At 41.6% G+C, this 16072-nt stretch overlaps 2 protein-coding genes across 5 annotated transcripts in view; both read left to right on the forward strand.

Annotated features, from left to right (window-relative positions):
- Positions 1–7578: 7578 nt before the first annotated feature.
- The window catches only part of MRPS6 (mitochondrial ribosomal protein S6), a 64501-nt gene continuing 56007 nt past the window's right edge, over positions 7579–16072 (forward strand). The window contains exons 1-2 of the mRNA XM_068545699.1: positions 7579–7740; positions 7859–8059. Coding sequence (XP_068401800.1) covers positions 7579–7740; positions 7859–8059 — 363 coding nt within the window. The remainder of the gene's footprint in view (positions 7741–7858; positions 8060–16072) is intronic.
- The window catches only part of SLC5A3 (solute carrier family 5 member 3), a 34037-nt gene continuing 25544 nt past the window's right edge, over positions 7580–16072 (forward strand). The window contains exon 1 of one of the 4 annotated variants that reach the window (XM_068547017.1): positions 7580–7620. The gene's annotated coding sequence lies outside the window, so the exon portion shown is untranslated. Of the gene's footprint in view, positions 7621–7970; positions 8060–8500; positions 8924–16072 lie in introns of those variants that run through there. The other 3 variants (XM_068547014.1, XM_068547015.1, XM_068547016.1) reach the window with 3 other exon arrangements.

Raw genomic sequence — 16072 nt, forward strand, 5'->3', positions numbered from 1 at the left:
TAACTTGTAAATTGGGGAATTAAAAGAGAGGAAAATGTTTAGGGAACTCCCCAAATGCCTGACCTAACAATATATGTAGCACACAGGATTTCATTCTGCAAGGCACACAACCAATAGCACATGCAAGCTGACGGGGTGAGAGAGGTAAAGATTAGTCTAGACATTTCCTAGAGGCTTGCTGAGAAGACAGAAAGAATCACAGGCAAATCAACAAGGCTGAAAGGGTCTAAAAGGGTGGGCAAGGCTGTGGGTAGGGGGTTTAGGAAATACCACCGGTACACTGGTAAATCATTTAAAAACAAAATAAGTGTGAAATGTTGTCACTTGGGTGTGGGCCATCGGATGAGGAACAAAGGTACATACTGAGCAGCCAGGCAGAGAAACAGGATTTTACAGGTCCATGTTCTGGGAGCAATTAGCGATGGAACAATCTCAGGTGTTAGTGAAGTAAGATACAGGATGGGGAGCTCACATTTGCCAGAAATGGTGGCTCCCTTTCATCAGTGAGAAGATGATAGGCTGATGAGAGTGATGATTGACAGCCTTAAATATGACTTGATTCCACCGTGGGATTATTTTCTCCGTTGATTGAAAACATTCACATTTCTTCACTTTCTGAGGGTTGTATTTAGAGACACAGGACTCTTTTTGAGATACCTTTGAGAATTAATGATCTAGTGTGACTAGAATTCATTATACAGAATTCATTATACAGAATATAAAATTATACAGAATATAAAATATTCTCATTATACAGAATATAAAATAAAAGGGCAAAGGTGATTAAACTGACATAGGGCATAAGCTGAGGTTACTTTTTTGAAATAGGATCAGATTTTGACTTCTTATTTTTTCTTTTCTATTCCCTCTCATAAAAACTTACTTGAAAATGTATTATAATTTCTGGCTAATCAAATCTTAAACGTATACCATATCAAATCTTCAGGAGACTCTAAATTACAGAGGAATTTTTTTTTCTTGTAGAACTGAAACTGTGCTCTTTGACTAATACCTCCTCTTTCCCCTGCTTCTCCCAGCTCCTCCCAATCACTATTCAACTCTCTGCTTCTATGCGTTTGACTATTTTAGATGCCTCATATAAGTGGTATCATATAGTATTTGTCTTTCTGTGTCTGGATTATTTCACTTACATAACGTCCTCCAGGTTCACCCATGTTGTCACAAATGGCAAAATTTCCTTCTTTTTAAAGGCTGGATAATGTCCCATTTACCACATCTTCTTTATCCACTCATGGACATTTAGACTGCTTTCTTGTCTTGGCTGTTATGAATAATGCTACAATGAACATGGGAGTGCAGATATCTCATTAACATCTTGATTTCAATTCCTTTAGATATATAATCAGAAGAAGAATTGCTGGATCATATGGGAGTTTTATTTTTAATCTTTTGAGGAACCTCCATTCTGTTTTCCATAGTGGCTGCACCAATTTACATTCTCACCAATAGTGTACAGGGTTCCCTTTTCTCCACACCCTTGCGATACTTGTTGTCTCTTGACTTTTCGGTAATAGTTATTCTAACAGGTGTGAGGTGATATCTCATTGCGGCTTTGATTTGCATTTCCTAGATGATTAGTGATATCAAGCTCCTCTTCATGTACTTGTTGGTCATTTGCATGCCTTATGCAGAGAAATGTCTACTAAGTTCCTTTGCCCATTTTAAAATCAGGTTATTATTTATTTATTTAGTGCTGTGAATAGTATGAGTTTCTTATATATTTGGATATTAACACCTTATTAGATATATAGTTTGCAAATATTTGCTCCCATTCTGTAGGTTTCTTTTCCATTTTGTTGATTATTTCCTTTGCTGTGCAGAGGCTTTTTAGTTTAATGCAATCCCATTTGTCTATCTTTGCTCTTGGTGTCATATCCAAGAAATTATTACCAAGGCCAATGTCAAGGAGCTTCTTCAATATGTTTTCTTCTAGGAGTTTTATGGTTTCAAGTTTATATGTACATCTTTAACCTATTTTGAGTTGATTTGTGTGTGTGTGTGTGTGTGTGTGTGTGTGGTGTAAGACAAGTCCAATTTTATTCCTTTGCGAGTGAATATCCTGTTTTTCCAGCACTATATGTTAAAGAGACTCTCCTTTTCCCACTGTGTATTTTTAGACCCTTGTTGAAGATCATCCATTGACCTTATATGTGTGGGTCTATTTCTGTGCTCTCTATTCTGTTCCATTGGTCTGTATGTCTGTTTTTATGCTAGTACTGTTTCGATTACTATAACTTTGTAATACAGTTTGAAATCAGGAATTATAATACCTCCAGCTTTGTTCTTCTTGCTCAAAATTGCTTTGGCTATTCAGGATTTTTTTGAAATTCCACATGAATTTTAGGATTCTTTTAAAGAAATTCTCTAAAAATTGTCATTGAGATTTTGACAGGGATTGCACTGAATCTGTAGATTGCTTTGGGAACTATTGGCATTTTAACAATATTAATTCTTCCAACCCATGAACATGGATATCTTTCCATTTATTTGTGTCTGCTTTAATTTGTTTCATCAGTGTTTTGTAGTTTTCAGTATACAGATATTTCACCTTTTTGGTTAAGCTTATTCTTAAGAATCAGAGCAATTTTTAAAATTTATACATGGATACTGAAGAAATATTTTATAATTCTCAATGATGACTATACATTGCACAAAAATCTTTTTTGGCGAATTTACATTTATAGTTACAGTAGGAAGACACTAAATTTGCAGCAGCATTCTGTATGATTTTCTTATTATTTTTAAATGAACCCGCCAGCATTCTGCAGCTGTGCTTAAAAAAAAAAAAAAAAAAGTTGAAGGGGTTTAAAGTTTATTAACAACAACAAAAGATGGAACAGTAAACAGCTACCGAACATGGGATACTTCCTTATCTACAAGTTTCGCTGCAGAAGGCCTGTTTTAATCAGCATTTCAAATAATCAAAGGAAAGTTCCCTCTATGCCTACTTTCTGCAGGGCTTTTATCAAAAATGGGTGTTGAATTTTGTCGAAAGCTTTCTCTGCATCTATTGAGATGATCATATGTTTTTTCTCCTTCAATTTGTTAATATGATGTATCACGTTGATTGATTTGCGTATATTGAAGAATCCTTGCATTCTTGGGATAAACCCCACTTGATCATGGTGTATGATCCTTTTAATGTGCTGTTGGATTCTGTTTGCTAGTATTTTGTTGAGGATTTTTGCATCTATGTTCATCAGTGATATTGGCCTGTAGTTTTCTTTCTGTGTGACATCTTTGTCTGGTTTTGGTATCAGGGTGATGGTGGCCTCGTAGAATGAGTTGGGGAGTGTTCCCCCCTCTGCAATATTTTGGAAGCGTTTGAGAAGGATAGGTGTTAGCTCTTCTCTAAATGTTTGATAGAATTCGCCTGTGAAGCCATCTGGTCCTGGGCTTTTGTTTGTTGGAAGATTAGAGGGAACTTTCCTCAACATAATAAAGGCCATATATGACAAACCCACAGCCAACATTGTCCTCAATGGTGAAAAACTGAAACCATTTCCACTAAGATCAGGAACAAGACAAGGTTGCCCACTCTCACCACTATTATTCAACATAGTTTTGGAAGTGTTAGCCACAGCAATCAGAGAAGAAAAAGAAATAAAAGGAATCCAAATTGGAAAAGAAGAAGTAAAGCTGTCACTGTTTACAGATGACATGATACTATACATAGAGAATCCTAAAGATGCTACCAGAAAACTACTAGAGCTAATCAATGAATTTGGTAAAGTAGCAGGATACAAAATTAATGCACAGAAATCTCTTGCATTCCTATACACCAATGATGAAAAATTTGAAAGTGAAATTAAGAAAACACTCCCGTTTACCATTGCAACAAAAAGAATAAAATATCTAGGAATAAACCTACCTAAGGAGACAAAAGACCTGTATGCAGAAAATTATAAGACACTGATGAAAGAAATTAAAGATGATACAAATAGATGGAGAGATATATCATGTTCTTGGATTGGAAGAATCAACATTGTGAAAATGACTCTACTACCCAAAGCAATCTACAGATTCAATGCAATTCCTATCAAACTACCAATGGCATTTTTCACAGAACTAGAACAAAAAATTTCACAATTTGTATGGAAACACAAAAGACCCCGAATAGCCAAAGCAATCTTGAGAACGAAAAATGGAGCTGGAGGAATCAGGCTCCCTGACTTCAGACTATATTACAAAGCTACAGTAATCAAGACAGTTTGGTACTGGCACAAAAACAGAAATATAGATCAATGGAACAGGATAGAAAGCCCAGAGATAAACCCACGCACATATGGTCACCTTATCTTTGATAAAGGAGGCAAGCATATACAGTGGAGAAAAGACAGCCTCTTCAATAAGTGGTGCTGGGAAAACTGGACAGCTACACATAAAAGTATGAAATTAGAACACTCCCTGACACCATACACAAAAATAAACTCAAAATGGATTAAAGACCTAAGTGTAAGGCCAGACACTATCAAACTCTTAGAGGAAAACATAGGCAGAACACTCTATGACATAAATCACAGCAAGATCCTTTTTGACCCAACTCCCAGAGAAATGGAAATAAAAACACAAATAAACAAATGGGACCTAATGAAACTTAAAAGCTTTTGCACAGCAAAGGAAACCATAAACAAGACCAAAAGACAACCCTCAGAATGGGAGAAAATATTTGCAAATGAAGCAACTGACAGAGGATTAATCTCCAAGATTTACAAGCAGCTCATGCAGCTCATGCAGCTCAATAATAAAAAAACAAACAACCCAATCCAAAAATGGGCAGAAGACCTAAATAGACATTTCTCCAAAGAAGACATACAGATTGCCAACAGACACATGAAAGAGTGCTCAACATCATTAATCATTAGAGAAATGCAAATCAAAACTACAGTGAGATATCATCTCACACCGGTCAGAATGGCCATCATCAAAAAATCTAGAAACAATAAATGCTGGAGAGGGTGTGGAGAAAAGGGAACACTCTTGCACTGTTGGTGGGAATTTAAATTGATACAGCCACTATGGAGAACAGTATGGAGGTTCCTTAAAAAACTACAAATAGAACTACCATACGACCCAGCAATCCCACTATTGCGCATATACCCTGAGAAAACCATAGGTCAAAAAGAGTCATGTACCAAAATGTTCATTGCAGCTCTATTTACAATAGCCAGGACATGGAAGCAACCTAAGTGTCCATCATCGGATGAATGGATAAAGAAGATGTGGCACATATATACAATGGAATATTACTCAGCCATAAAAAGAAATGAAATGGAGGTATTTGTAGTGAGGTGGATGGAGTTAGAGTCTGTCATACAGAGTGAAGTAAGTCAGAAAGAGAAAAACAAATACAGTATGCTAACACATATATATGGAATCTAAGGGAAAAAAAAAAAAAAAAGGCCATGAAGAACCTAGTGGCAAGACGGGAATAAAGACACAGACCTACTAGAAAATGGACTTGAGGATATGGGGAGGGGGTGGGGTGAGATGTGACAGGGTGAGAGAGTGTCATGGACATATATACACTACCAAACGTAAAATAGATAGCTAGTGGGAAGCAGCCACATAGCACAGGCAGATCAGCTCGGTGCTTTGTGACCACCTAGAGGGGTGGGACAGGGAGGGTGGGAGGGAGGGAGACGCAAGAGGGAGGAGATATGGGAACATACGTATATGTATAACTGATTCACTTTGTTATAAAGCAGAAACTAACACACCATTGTAAAGCAATTATACTCCAATAAAGATGTTTTTAAAAAAAACAAAACAAAAACAAATAAACAAAGGAGTACGATGTTCCTTTTTCTCCTTTTCAGAAGAAATGGAATGAGCCCTCAGGCAGCCAGCAGCTTGGGAGAGTTGGGGGTGCTGACTGTGTTGAAGCATTAGGCAATCAGGCTAATTTGCTTATGCTACTTCTCAGGTTAGAGGGAGGAGGAGAAGCAGCAGCCAGATTCTCACTCACCCCTGGGCACTGGGGGAAACTGTGGCGCTTCCCAGGTGGAGTGCTAAAAGTTGAAGTCAGCTCATGGTATTGCCCTGGTCTTTGGCTCAGCATATTCCTTTGGGGTCCACATTTTCTCATTCAAATGGGGACATGTGATTGATGACAGGAGGGACAGTTGAAGTAGGGACCATCCTGGGAAACCTGTAACTCACTTCTGAAGGTCCAGAAAATTCCTTACTTCCTTATTTTATTTATTTACAATATTCTACTCTTTATATCCAAAGGCGAAATTACACTAACCAGGTAATTTGTATTAATACTTCTATGGTTTCTCTTCGGAAGAATACGTGTGGTGGAGTAGTCCACGAAAGGAAAATGTTAAAATCCAGGTATCACAGAAGAGTCTGTGTTCAAACCATCCTTATCTCTGGTGATGGATGGGAGGTTGGGGATGAGAAATAGTAAGGTGTCTGGATAAGGTGACAAAGGGACTCATTCTTGGTTCACCCAGAGTACATCTACTGAATAAGAGTATGAGCTCAGTCTCCATATAGTCTGGATCCAAACTTTGTCTCTATTGCTATCATAACCTTTGCGTGCCTGTATTTCTAAATCCCTAAAGTGGGGTTAAAAATAGTTCTTGCCTCATTGCAATGTAAAAATCGTAGCGTGGTGCCTGATCCATAGTTAGTGCTGTTTCACCTATTATTAAAGCACTTAAAAGTTGACAGACATTTCGCCTACAGACCCTTTTAATGGGGCAAGCATGGGCAGAGGCTACAGTTGCAGGGGATTCCATCTCTAAAGAGTGCAGCTGGAGAAAAATGCATTTAGTACAACTCCTGCCAGGGAGAGTACAGCCAACGGCTGGAGGGAGGTGAGCTCTGCGTTCGTGCTTGCGGGGGTAAGGGGTACGCAGGCTGAGGCTCCACTCCTTCCAGGGCGCGCACGATCCCGGACAGTTACTAAGTGGCTTTCCAAGCATTCAGCTGGTTCTCTAAATGAACGCCCAGTACACATTTGGGCCAAAGTCTTAGCCTATCCTTAGCAACAACACGTGGGTCAGACCGTGCTCATAAAACAACAAATGCCGGTCTGTGCAGGCATCGCTCTGAGCGGTTGAAGAGCATCAACTCACTCAGACGCATCACAGCCCTGTGAAGTAGGTGCCCTTCACATCCCCTTTTTGTAGGAGCCTGCCCAAGGTCAGGCAGCCGGCGAGGGATGGGCACGATCCGAACCCGGCGGCCCACCGCCTGCGCCTGGCGCCCACTTCGCCGGGGAAGGGGCCCCGGGAAGCCGCGCCAGCAGCCGCACTGGAACGGAGAGCTGTGGGCAAGGGCGCGAGGGCTAGCCGGCCCCTCCGCCCCCGCTATCCCCCGCGGAGTGCGGGTGGGGGACGCAGACCGAAGCGGGAACGTTCTGGAACCCGGGTGCGCGGCCGGGGGCGGGGAGAGGCCCTGGTCCGGCCGAGATCCCGCAAGAAGCAGCGTAGCCACGGAGCAGGCCCCTCGCACCGAGAAGTCGCGGGGTAGAGGCGCGCGCACGAGCCAGACCGCACCGCAGCGCACGCGCACACGGGGGCGCAGGCTCGCCCGCCGCCCAGGATGAGACGGAAGGCATGGAAACTTCCAGCTGGTTCGAGAACTGTACGTAGCAAGCGCGGGGCTGCGGCGGCGACAGGGTCGGAGGGGGCGTGCGGCTGCCGCTGGAGGCTCCCGGCCGAACCCGCGGTGCCTCCTCCCCCGCGCAGCACCTGCCGGGCCGCGGTGGGGGTCCCGGCGGGGGCCGCGGGCGGCGTGGAGCGCGGCTGTGGAGGGGGGCGGCGCAGCCGCCTTACGGAGGGGGCGTGGCTCGCCGAGGGGGCGTGGCGGCTCGTCTGCGCAGCTGCCAGAGCCTTTAAGCCCGGGCTCGTTCGGCCGGGGCGTGCTTTCGCCGCCTGGGAGCCTTCCGGCCCAGCTGCCTGTCCGGTTCCCCGCGGTCCCAGCCCTCCTGCGTCCCGGGAGCCGGCTCGGTTCGGAGCCGAGAGCTGTGCGTTCGGGCATGCCCCGCTACGAGCTGGCTTTGATCCTGAAAGCCATGCAGCGGGTAAGTGACCTTCCCCTCAGAGCCCGCCTTCCCGCGCGGGCGCCCTCGCAGCCGCTAGGCCGCCGCCCCCCGCCCTCCTCGCCCTCCCCGCGCGGCCGGAGGGGGCCGGGGCCGCGGGCGGCGGGCGGCGGGCGTCCGCGCTGAGGGGGCGCGTGGGGCCGACCGGCCCGGCGAGGCCGCGTGCGCGCGGCCGCGGGAGGGTGTGCCTCGCACGCGGCCGCCGGGCGGTCTGGCGGGCGGGCGGGGGACGGGGGGCGGGGCGGCCCGCGGGAGTCCAGTGGAAGGTCCGCGGGAGGACACGCGCCAGCGCCCGGCCCCGGCCCGGGTCCCGCTCCCGCCGTCGCGAAGCTGCCTCGTCGCCGGCCCCGCCGCTGCCGCCCGCTCCGGCCCCGCTCCGACCCCGCTCCGGCCCAGCTCCGCCGCCCACCCGCCTCCGCCTCGCCTCCGCCGGCCGCCCCGGAACCGTCCGCGCTCAATAAAACCTTCTCCAAAGCGTGTTTGTGCGATTGTCTGGACCACGGTCGCGTAGAACCGGCTCTCACGTGAAAAAAAAAATCTTTGACTTCTCGTTTTCTGACTTCAGCGACAATCCTGCTCTGGGTGCCCTTAGCCCAGTTTCATTCATCCAAGTTGTGGCCTTTTTTGCGCCTTCCGGAAGAAATTTGGCTCCCTCTGCTTTTGATTGCTGTTGAGGTAGAGGATTTCAGGTTTGGAGGGATGTTAAGCGATCCTGCAGTCCGTTCACTCCAGGTAACGCTGTGGCCGAGGACAGGGACCCGCGGCCCGGAGGCAGCTCTTCGTTCTCTGTTCTGGGTCAGGTACTCCTCAAGCCGTCGCCGAAATCCCCATTCTTCCGTGAATTCGGTAACGTAGAGTGTGGTGTGTGCTTTTTTTCCTCCCCCCGCCTTCCCTTCCAGGTATAATGATAAAAATGATAATAATTCGATGTTCGAACTTTGGGAAGATAGCGTCCTACAGCGCCAGAGGCTTGGGCACATTCTATGTTTTGGGTCAGTTTTGAAAAGGAGCTGTTAGGAAGTTAAGCCTGGGGTCTTGGTCCAAGCGCTGTTGAAACGCTGCCAATCACAGAGCATTAGAAAATCGTTCCGTTCTTTGCACACTGTAAAGTGGAAAAGACACCAGTGTCTCTTGATCAGGTCTGGAGAGTCTGGTCAGGCATGCCATTGTGTCCCCAAGCTTGTTCTCCCTGAATTTGGGGGAAGGTAAGATTGCATTGTTCAGCCTCCTGAGTATTGCCGCTTTCTTGGCTGTCTTCCCTCTATACTGAAATACACTGCTTAAAGAGAATGGGAACAATGAAGAAAAGAAAAGCATAGTGTTAAAAAGGAAACATTTAAAATTATGTGGCAGTTGTTTAAGTCCTCCCTTTAAGTTACGTGTTTTAGGAGCTATCAGAACCTGGGAAATGGAGATACTGGAATTTCTTTTGTTTCACCTTGTTTTAGGGAGAAAACAAGTATCATTAAACAATGTATTTGAGTCAACGTATAGACATAGTATTTGTTCATTCCATAAACCTTTGGAATGAAAATTCAGAACTCTTCTTTGTCTTTAGCATAGCTGCCAAGTACTGTACATTTGTTAACAGAGCTTCAAGTATGTTAGTTAAATGTATTTCCTCTGTGTTCCATTTTTTTTTTTTTTTTTGGTATCCTGTAACAACCAGGATTCACAATCTTTGGTGTGGATCATACATTTCTTACTCCAGTTCAGATAAGCCACATAGTACAGTTTGGTTAAAATAATAATTCAATGAACCTTCCTTGAAATCGTGGCGAAGCTGGGCAGGGGCCCTTTGCAAATAATCAAGGTGAACTCCTCCCTGGAGGCGGAGGCCTCCATGGCTACAGATAAGGATATTGTAACAATGATGAGTTGTGTTGAAGAGATCCTTGACCTAAATAAAGTAAGATTAAACAACAACAAATTTCTCTTTTTGTATTGTTCATAAAACCTGTTTTTGAGTAGGTTGTCAATGGGTAACGAACACAAAGACTTACTGGTTTTGAACAGTTTTGCTTGCTTTCCATTTGGGGAAATTGGATCCTAAAATAAGATCCATACTTCGGGGGAAATGAATGAAAAATGCCACCATGAGCTTGTATATCTCTGACAGGCTTTGGGGAAGCCTTCCTTCTAATATGCAGTGGTTTGCAGTTCCGCCTGCAGGTAGCCTATTCTATGTAACTCCTCAACTTTAAGATGCATATCTTTTATATTTTTAGATTCTGAAATGTATACCTCTTACGGTGTACCCCTTGGTGACTTATTTTCCTTTCCCACCTTCCTCAGATCATTTATGTATCTTGGAATTGAGGAAATACTCTATGTTAGACAACTCTTGTAAAAGATGTGGAAGTTGCAGTCTTTTCTTGGATTCCCAGAGAGGTTTTCCTGTTTCTTTTTTGTGGTGCTCTGTAGGCCTGAAGAGCATTCCTCCTCTCTTTAGGGTGAAAACTGAGCATAGAAGAGATTTTAAATTTAAGATGCAGGTACTGTGTTGAGGCTCTCACAGCATTTCTTGTGTTAAAGACCCACTGCATTGTAGCACAGACTCTTGTGGGAGTCCCCATGGGAAGATTTCAGGGTGTAGTATATAGAATGAATCTTTATTGAACTATATACAATTGTGTGTTAGTCACTTAGAAGTTTCAGTGCTGTCTTTTTCTCAGTTTGCAATTGGGAGTCCATTATAATGAATCGCTGCTTGTGTTGCGCTCTCAAGTTTGTGTACTTACGAATGTAGATACCAGCCCTCCCAAGAAGAAATTTATTTGCAGGTACCATTTAGCTTGAATTTTATTAAAACGTGTGTATGTAAAGTTGTCTTTCTGTATTCCCCCTATTTTTAGTTTAGCGTGAAAAGTAGATAAATGTGGTTAATTCTAAAAGTTGATGCGGTAGAGTAATGGATGTTGTGAAACCAGACTTTTAAAGGTGATGACTAAAGCCATTTGAAAAGGTGGTTGCTTAGACCAGTTGTAGATCGTTAGGTAGAAGTGCCTCCAGAATAAAAAGGTATTGAAAAGTCTTGTCATAGGTCAGCATCGTAAGAGTTGTATTCCTTTCTGGCAAACACGGTTTTCAAGGCTGTAGTATGGAAGGACATAGCTGTAGAGGAAAGATCACAAGCTGCAGGGTTCCAGGCAGTCTCAATTCAGCATATGGAAAACCTTTTCTAACAACTGAAAAAGTAACGAATTGCCTGTGAGATGGTGAGTTTTCTCTCCACCTCTACCCTGACCTCTTGCAGTGGGAATGTTTAGGTAGGTAGAGGAGGAGGGCTCATGCATTTGGTAGGTGAGATATGACACTGATTTCTGAGGTCCCCTGAGAGTTTGAGAAATGGCTTTTGTCCTTTGATTTCACTTTGAAATTTGATTTAACACATTGGTATTTCATTTCAGCTAGGTAAAAGATAGATTGAATTGACAATTTTTGAATTTTAAAGCCACATACTGTGTTGAAAAGCTGTGTGAACTTCGTAGAAAATTTTACGTTTGGGATAGGCTCAGGAAGAGGAATTTTGAGGTTAAAAAAAGATCTATGCAGGACATTTATATATTTTGGTTACTTAGTTTAGGAACACTTTATCATGTCTTAGCACATTTGCCCAGAGGATGATCACAATTGGCATATTTAGAGTTGTGAAAGCCCTGGGAAAATATTTTTTCCTGAAGTCTTCTCATTGCTACTTAGGAATTTTTAGGAATTAAAGGTTAATGGTTTAAATAATAATTAGTTTAATTCTAAGTTAATATAGGTGTGTACAATAAAATAGCATTTATATATCCTCTTGCATAATTTTTCAAATAGGAATAAAAGTAGCTACTTTGGAAATCAAATTCTTTTTCATTAAAAGAGATTTCGCAAGTTATTTTATGTTTAATATCCTTCATTTTTAATTTCATTGAAAATCAGATTATATTTTAAATTTTACGATAACATTGAAATAGTTATTTGTAAGTAAAGAGTTTTATGATGTACTGAGTTTAATTTATGACCTGGGTTTTATAAGTTTAGAAATAGAAGTGTAGTGATATTCCTAAAACTGTACAAAGCAGTAGGTTTTCTGATAATGCAGTGAAGAGTCTCTTCTATTTCTCCTCAGTCAAGCCTTTTCAGTTAGAAAACCTGGCAAAAGTTGTGTACTCTAGAGTTGTATCCCAGGTTTAGGATCTTGTGAAAGTAATTGCTACAAAATGTTTGCATTTTAGATACTTTTTGGAGGCATAGGGTCTAATAATGAACTCAAGTATGGAACTGGCCAACCTTAGGTCATTGTAGCTTGGCTTGCTTGGCAACATTTGATAACTAGGAGCTAGTGATACTTTTGCTGTCAGTTGGTGGCAGACAGAAGTTCAAATGGAAACATATTTGTTCTAGTTGTCAGATGGCTAAGTTAGTCTCTTTTTCCTTCTGTGAGCCCTCCCTTAACAGCTTAGCTTGTAGCTTGTATCTTTAATAATCACCCTTTGTGTTTTGTCTACTTGAAATCAGACAACTTAAAATAGTTATCCAGTAATGAAAGACTTGAGCCTTTTGGGCAATGTTGTACTTTCACTTGGTACTAAAGTTTTCTTGGGTTACAGCTTATTGCCGCAGCAAGTGATTGAAGAAGGAGTCCTGTTCCTGCCCCTGAGCTTACAGCTAAGGTACAAGGAGTGGCTTGGGGGTAAGGAATCCTTCCTCACCAGACATGGTTTGTATGTATGAAGACTGCTTGTCAGAAGTTTGACATTCTGCACTAAATTCTTTGTTATTCGTGACTCACACATTCAGTACAGCTGTGTGTTGCTTTTTAGAATCTACATGTTTCATATGCAGACTGCTATTGAATCTTCTCACCTTTAGATTATAAAATCACTTTAAAGAAAACTAAGTGTGAAAGCATCGAGGAAATTCTGAAGTAATGTTTTTCATCTGGTACCTTCACTGTATTTGTAGTTCAGGTAGAATTTATCTGTTGAAGATGAGGAATACATCTTTTTAGTGGAAGGCAGTTCTAAACCAACAAGGAATGTTACCAACACATGTAGTTAATTTCTTAGGGGAATCACATTTAAGGAATTAGTCAGATTTAAAGAAATCATTCAAATTTAATGAATGTCTGGTAAGTTATCAATTTATCTAAAGGAAAAACTACCCTCAGAAGTTCAGAAAAAGACAGTTAATCCAGTCCTGTTATCCTTGTTGTACTTAGAGCAGGAGTTGGCAAACTATATGGTTCACAGGCCAAATCCAACCTGTCACCTGCATTTGTATGGCCTGTGAGCTTAAGGAAGGATTTTACATTTTTAAATAGTTGGGAAAAAATTAAGAGTATTTTATGAAAGTTATATGAAGTTCAAATATCAGAGTCCATAAATGCAGGTGTTTTGGAACATGACTCTATTCATTTGTTTATATTTATTATCTGGTCCTTTACAAAAAAAATTTGCTGACCCCTTATTTACACATAATTTCCTAGGTTCACCATTTCTCTTAGCTTCTTATGGTGCTGTTTTCTGAGATTTCTGCTTTGATTCCTTCCTTTCCCTCTATATACCGTACCTTTGCTTTCATGTGGTTTAACCTTCATATGGTTTGCCTTTTTTTTGGTAACAAGCCAAGAACTCTGGTATTTTGTACTCTTCTGTGCTGGTTATAGCCTCCTGGATGTTCCCTTGGCTCTGCAAACTCAATGTGATTCAAACTTAATGAGTTGCCTACCCCAAAACTTGTATAACTTATTTCTGTTCGTGGCTTCTGTTTTCTGTCACATGTGGCTGAACCAATCCAACTCTTTGTTCCTTCAGTCTCAATCCCATATAGTCTCTTCTCTGCCCTAGCTGAACTACTTATGTTTCTTGCTTGGATTCTTGCAGTTTCTTAGGTGGTCTCTCTAACATATTGCTGGGGGGGAGGATAATCAATGCCTGTAAATATGCTTTTTGAAGTGCAAGAATATAAGTTCTTGAGATACTTTGAAAGAATTAAATTGGGATGCATTTTAAAGGAAATAACACAAACCATTGTTACAAAGCATTGTATAATGATGTCTTTTTGATTACATCATTACCGTCCCATATCAGTTGACTGTGTCAACACCATTGCCAAATTACAGCACATTCAGAAATGTGCTCTTTTTCAAAGATACTCCTAATGAAGTCTGGCATCCAAGGCCACCTGTGATATGACTCCAATCTTTTTTTTTAACCTCATCTCTCAATTTCTTTCATTCTCCATTTCGTATAGCACTGAGTAAAGAGAATTGCTGTAGATCCCTATAAATACCATTCCCTTTTATTTCCTTTGGTGCCTGTGTCACACTGCTTTTCTTGTAATGCCCTCCTGTATTACCCCATCATCTCCATGAAGACATGCTTCAAGTTCATTTTAACTCATCTGGTACATGAAACAAATATTGAGGACCTGCACTGTTATGAGTATAATATTTCCTTTGGACTTGCATGGTGTGTTTCCGTGTCTTATCACATGGACCACTTTCTACTTAGTATTACAGTTAATTGGTGAATGTTTCATACCTCCTTTGGTAGGTTACATGTTCTTGAGGGTCAGGTCTGTTTCATTTCTGTCCTCTGCTCTGCTTTGCACACAAGGTTGATATTCACTTAGCTGCCTTACGGGGATTCCTCTTCTATCTGTCTAAAACAGTTCTTGAATGTGAGATAGCATGCTGACCTCTTGTGCTAGTAAGTTGCTTTCAAGTCAGTGCACTTTGCACTGAGAGAGTTGTATGCTTATCAGAAGTTGTGTTGATTTCGAAGACTATTTCATGGCAGGTAATCTTGCTTTTATAATAATTTAAATATGTAAACCGATGAAATGAGTGCAAACTTTTTTTTTTTTCCTGAAAACCAAGTTGGATTCTTTGGAAAAACTTGATAAAGGTGAGTCACTAAAATAACGGCTGTAGAATTAGATATGGCTGTAATAACAAAGTTTTGGAGAAAGAATAACAATAATCCAGGATGATTCTGTATGTAGACTGCTTTACAAGATTTCTTAAAGCTTTCCACTTTAATGAAACTGGAATGGAGATTGTAGATGATGCATTTATAGATACAGTTTAGATCAAGCAGCAGGAACTTCGGTCAGCAAGGAGCACCACATCATTAATCCCGTTCTCCAAGTGCTTGACCCCGTGTTAAGATTGACAAATACATTCATGTGTTAAATGTAGATAAAATGTTTGTTATGTATGTATGATTTTTTGATTTCCTATTTTAGCTTTAATCCCTTTTTTACTTACTACTTTTGTATATGATTGTTTTGGATACAAAGGCTTTTGCTTCAGTAAGTGCTCCGATTTTTGTTTTCTAAATGAATGGAAGAAATTAAGATCCGAAATGAAGATCCTGGTTGTGTTATGTTGGAATAAACAAAGAACTGACACTGGGACAGCAGAAAGAGCTTTAGAAACAATGAACCTCGTTTTGATTCCTGGCACCTACATCCTAGGAGTCTTAACCCTCTTGGATCCTCATTTCTGTCTGTAGGATGGGAGTGATCCCTCAGTTGGAGAGTCTTTGAAGATAAGATGGTAACACGACCTTAGAGGTAGTAGGTGTTCAGTGTGTCATTAAAGTAGTTTTGTGATCTCAGGCAAGTTATCAAACTTTATTGTGTAGTTTTCCATTATTCCCACTTTCTTAATGAAGAGACTCCAAAAGATAAATTTTTTTATGTGTGAGCTACCAGAATCCAAGACTGAATCAAACCTGGAATATAGTACTTGCTCAGAAATTTTTGTATTAGTGAACATGAGCCATACTGCATAATAGCTTGCATGCTAATTAAGCGAGGTCTAGCTTCTGCATCCGTGAAACGTAGAATGTGTATGTGAGGGAGCCCATGAATGAATTCCACTGCTTGGAATGGCCTGTCTGTCAGACAGATGTGCAGCGTTTATTCAGCAGCTACTGGCCTTTGCCAGGCTGAGTGCAGTGGGATTCCTCATCAAGAACTAAACTGTGTGCAACTGGGCTT

The sequence above is a fragment of the Eschrichtius robustus genome, chromosome 6, assembly GCF_028021215.1.
Source record: "Eschrichtius robustus isolate mEscRob2 chromosome 6, mEscRob2.pri, whole genome shotgun sequence".
In the NCBI taxonomy this organism is placed as follows: Eukaryota; Metazoa; Chordata; class Mammalia; order Artiodactyla; family Eschrichtiidae; genus Eschrichtius; species Eschrichtius robustus.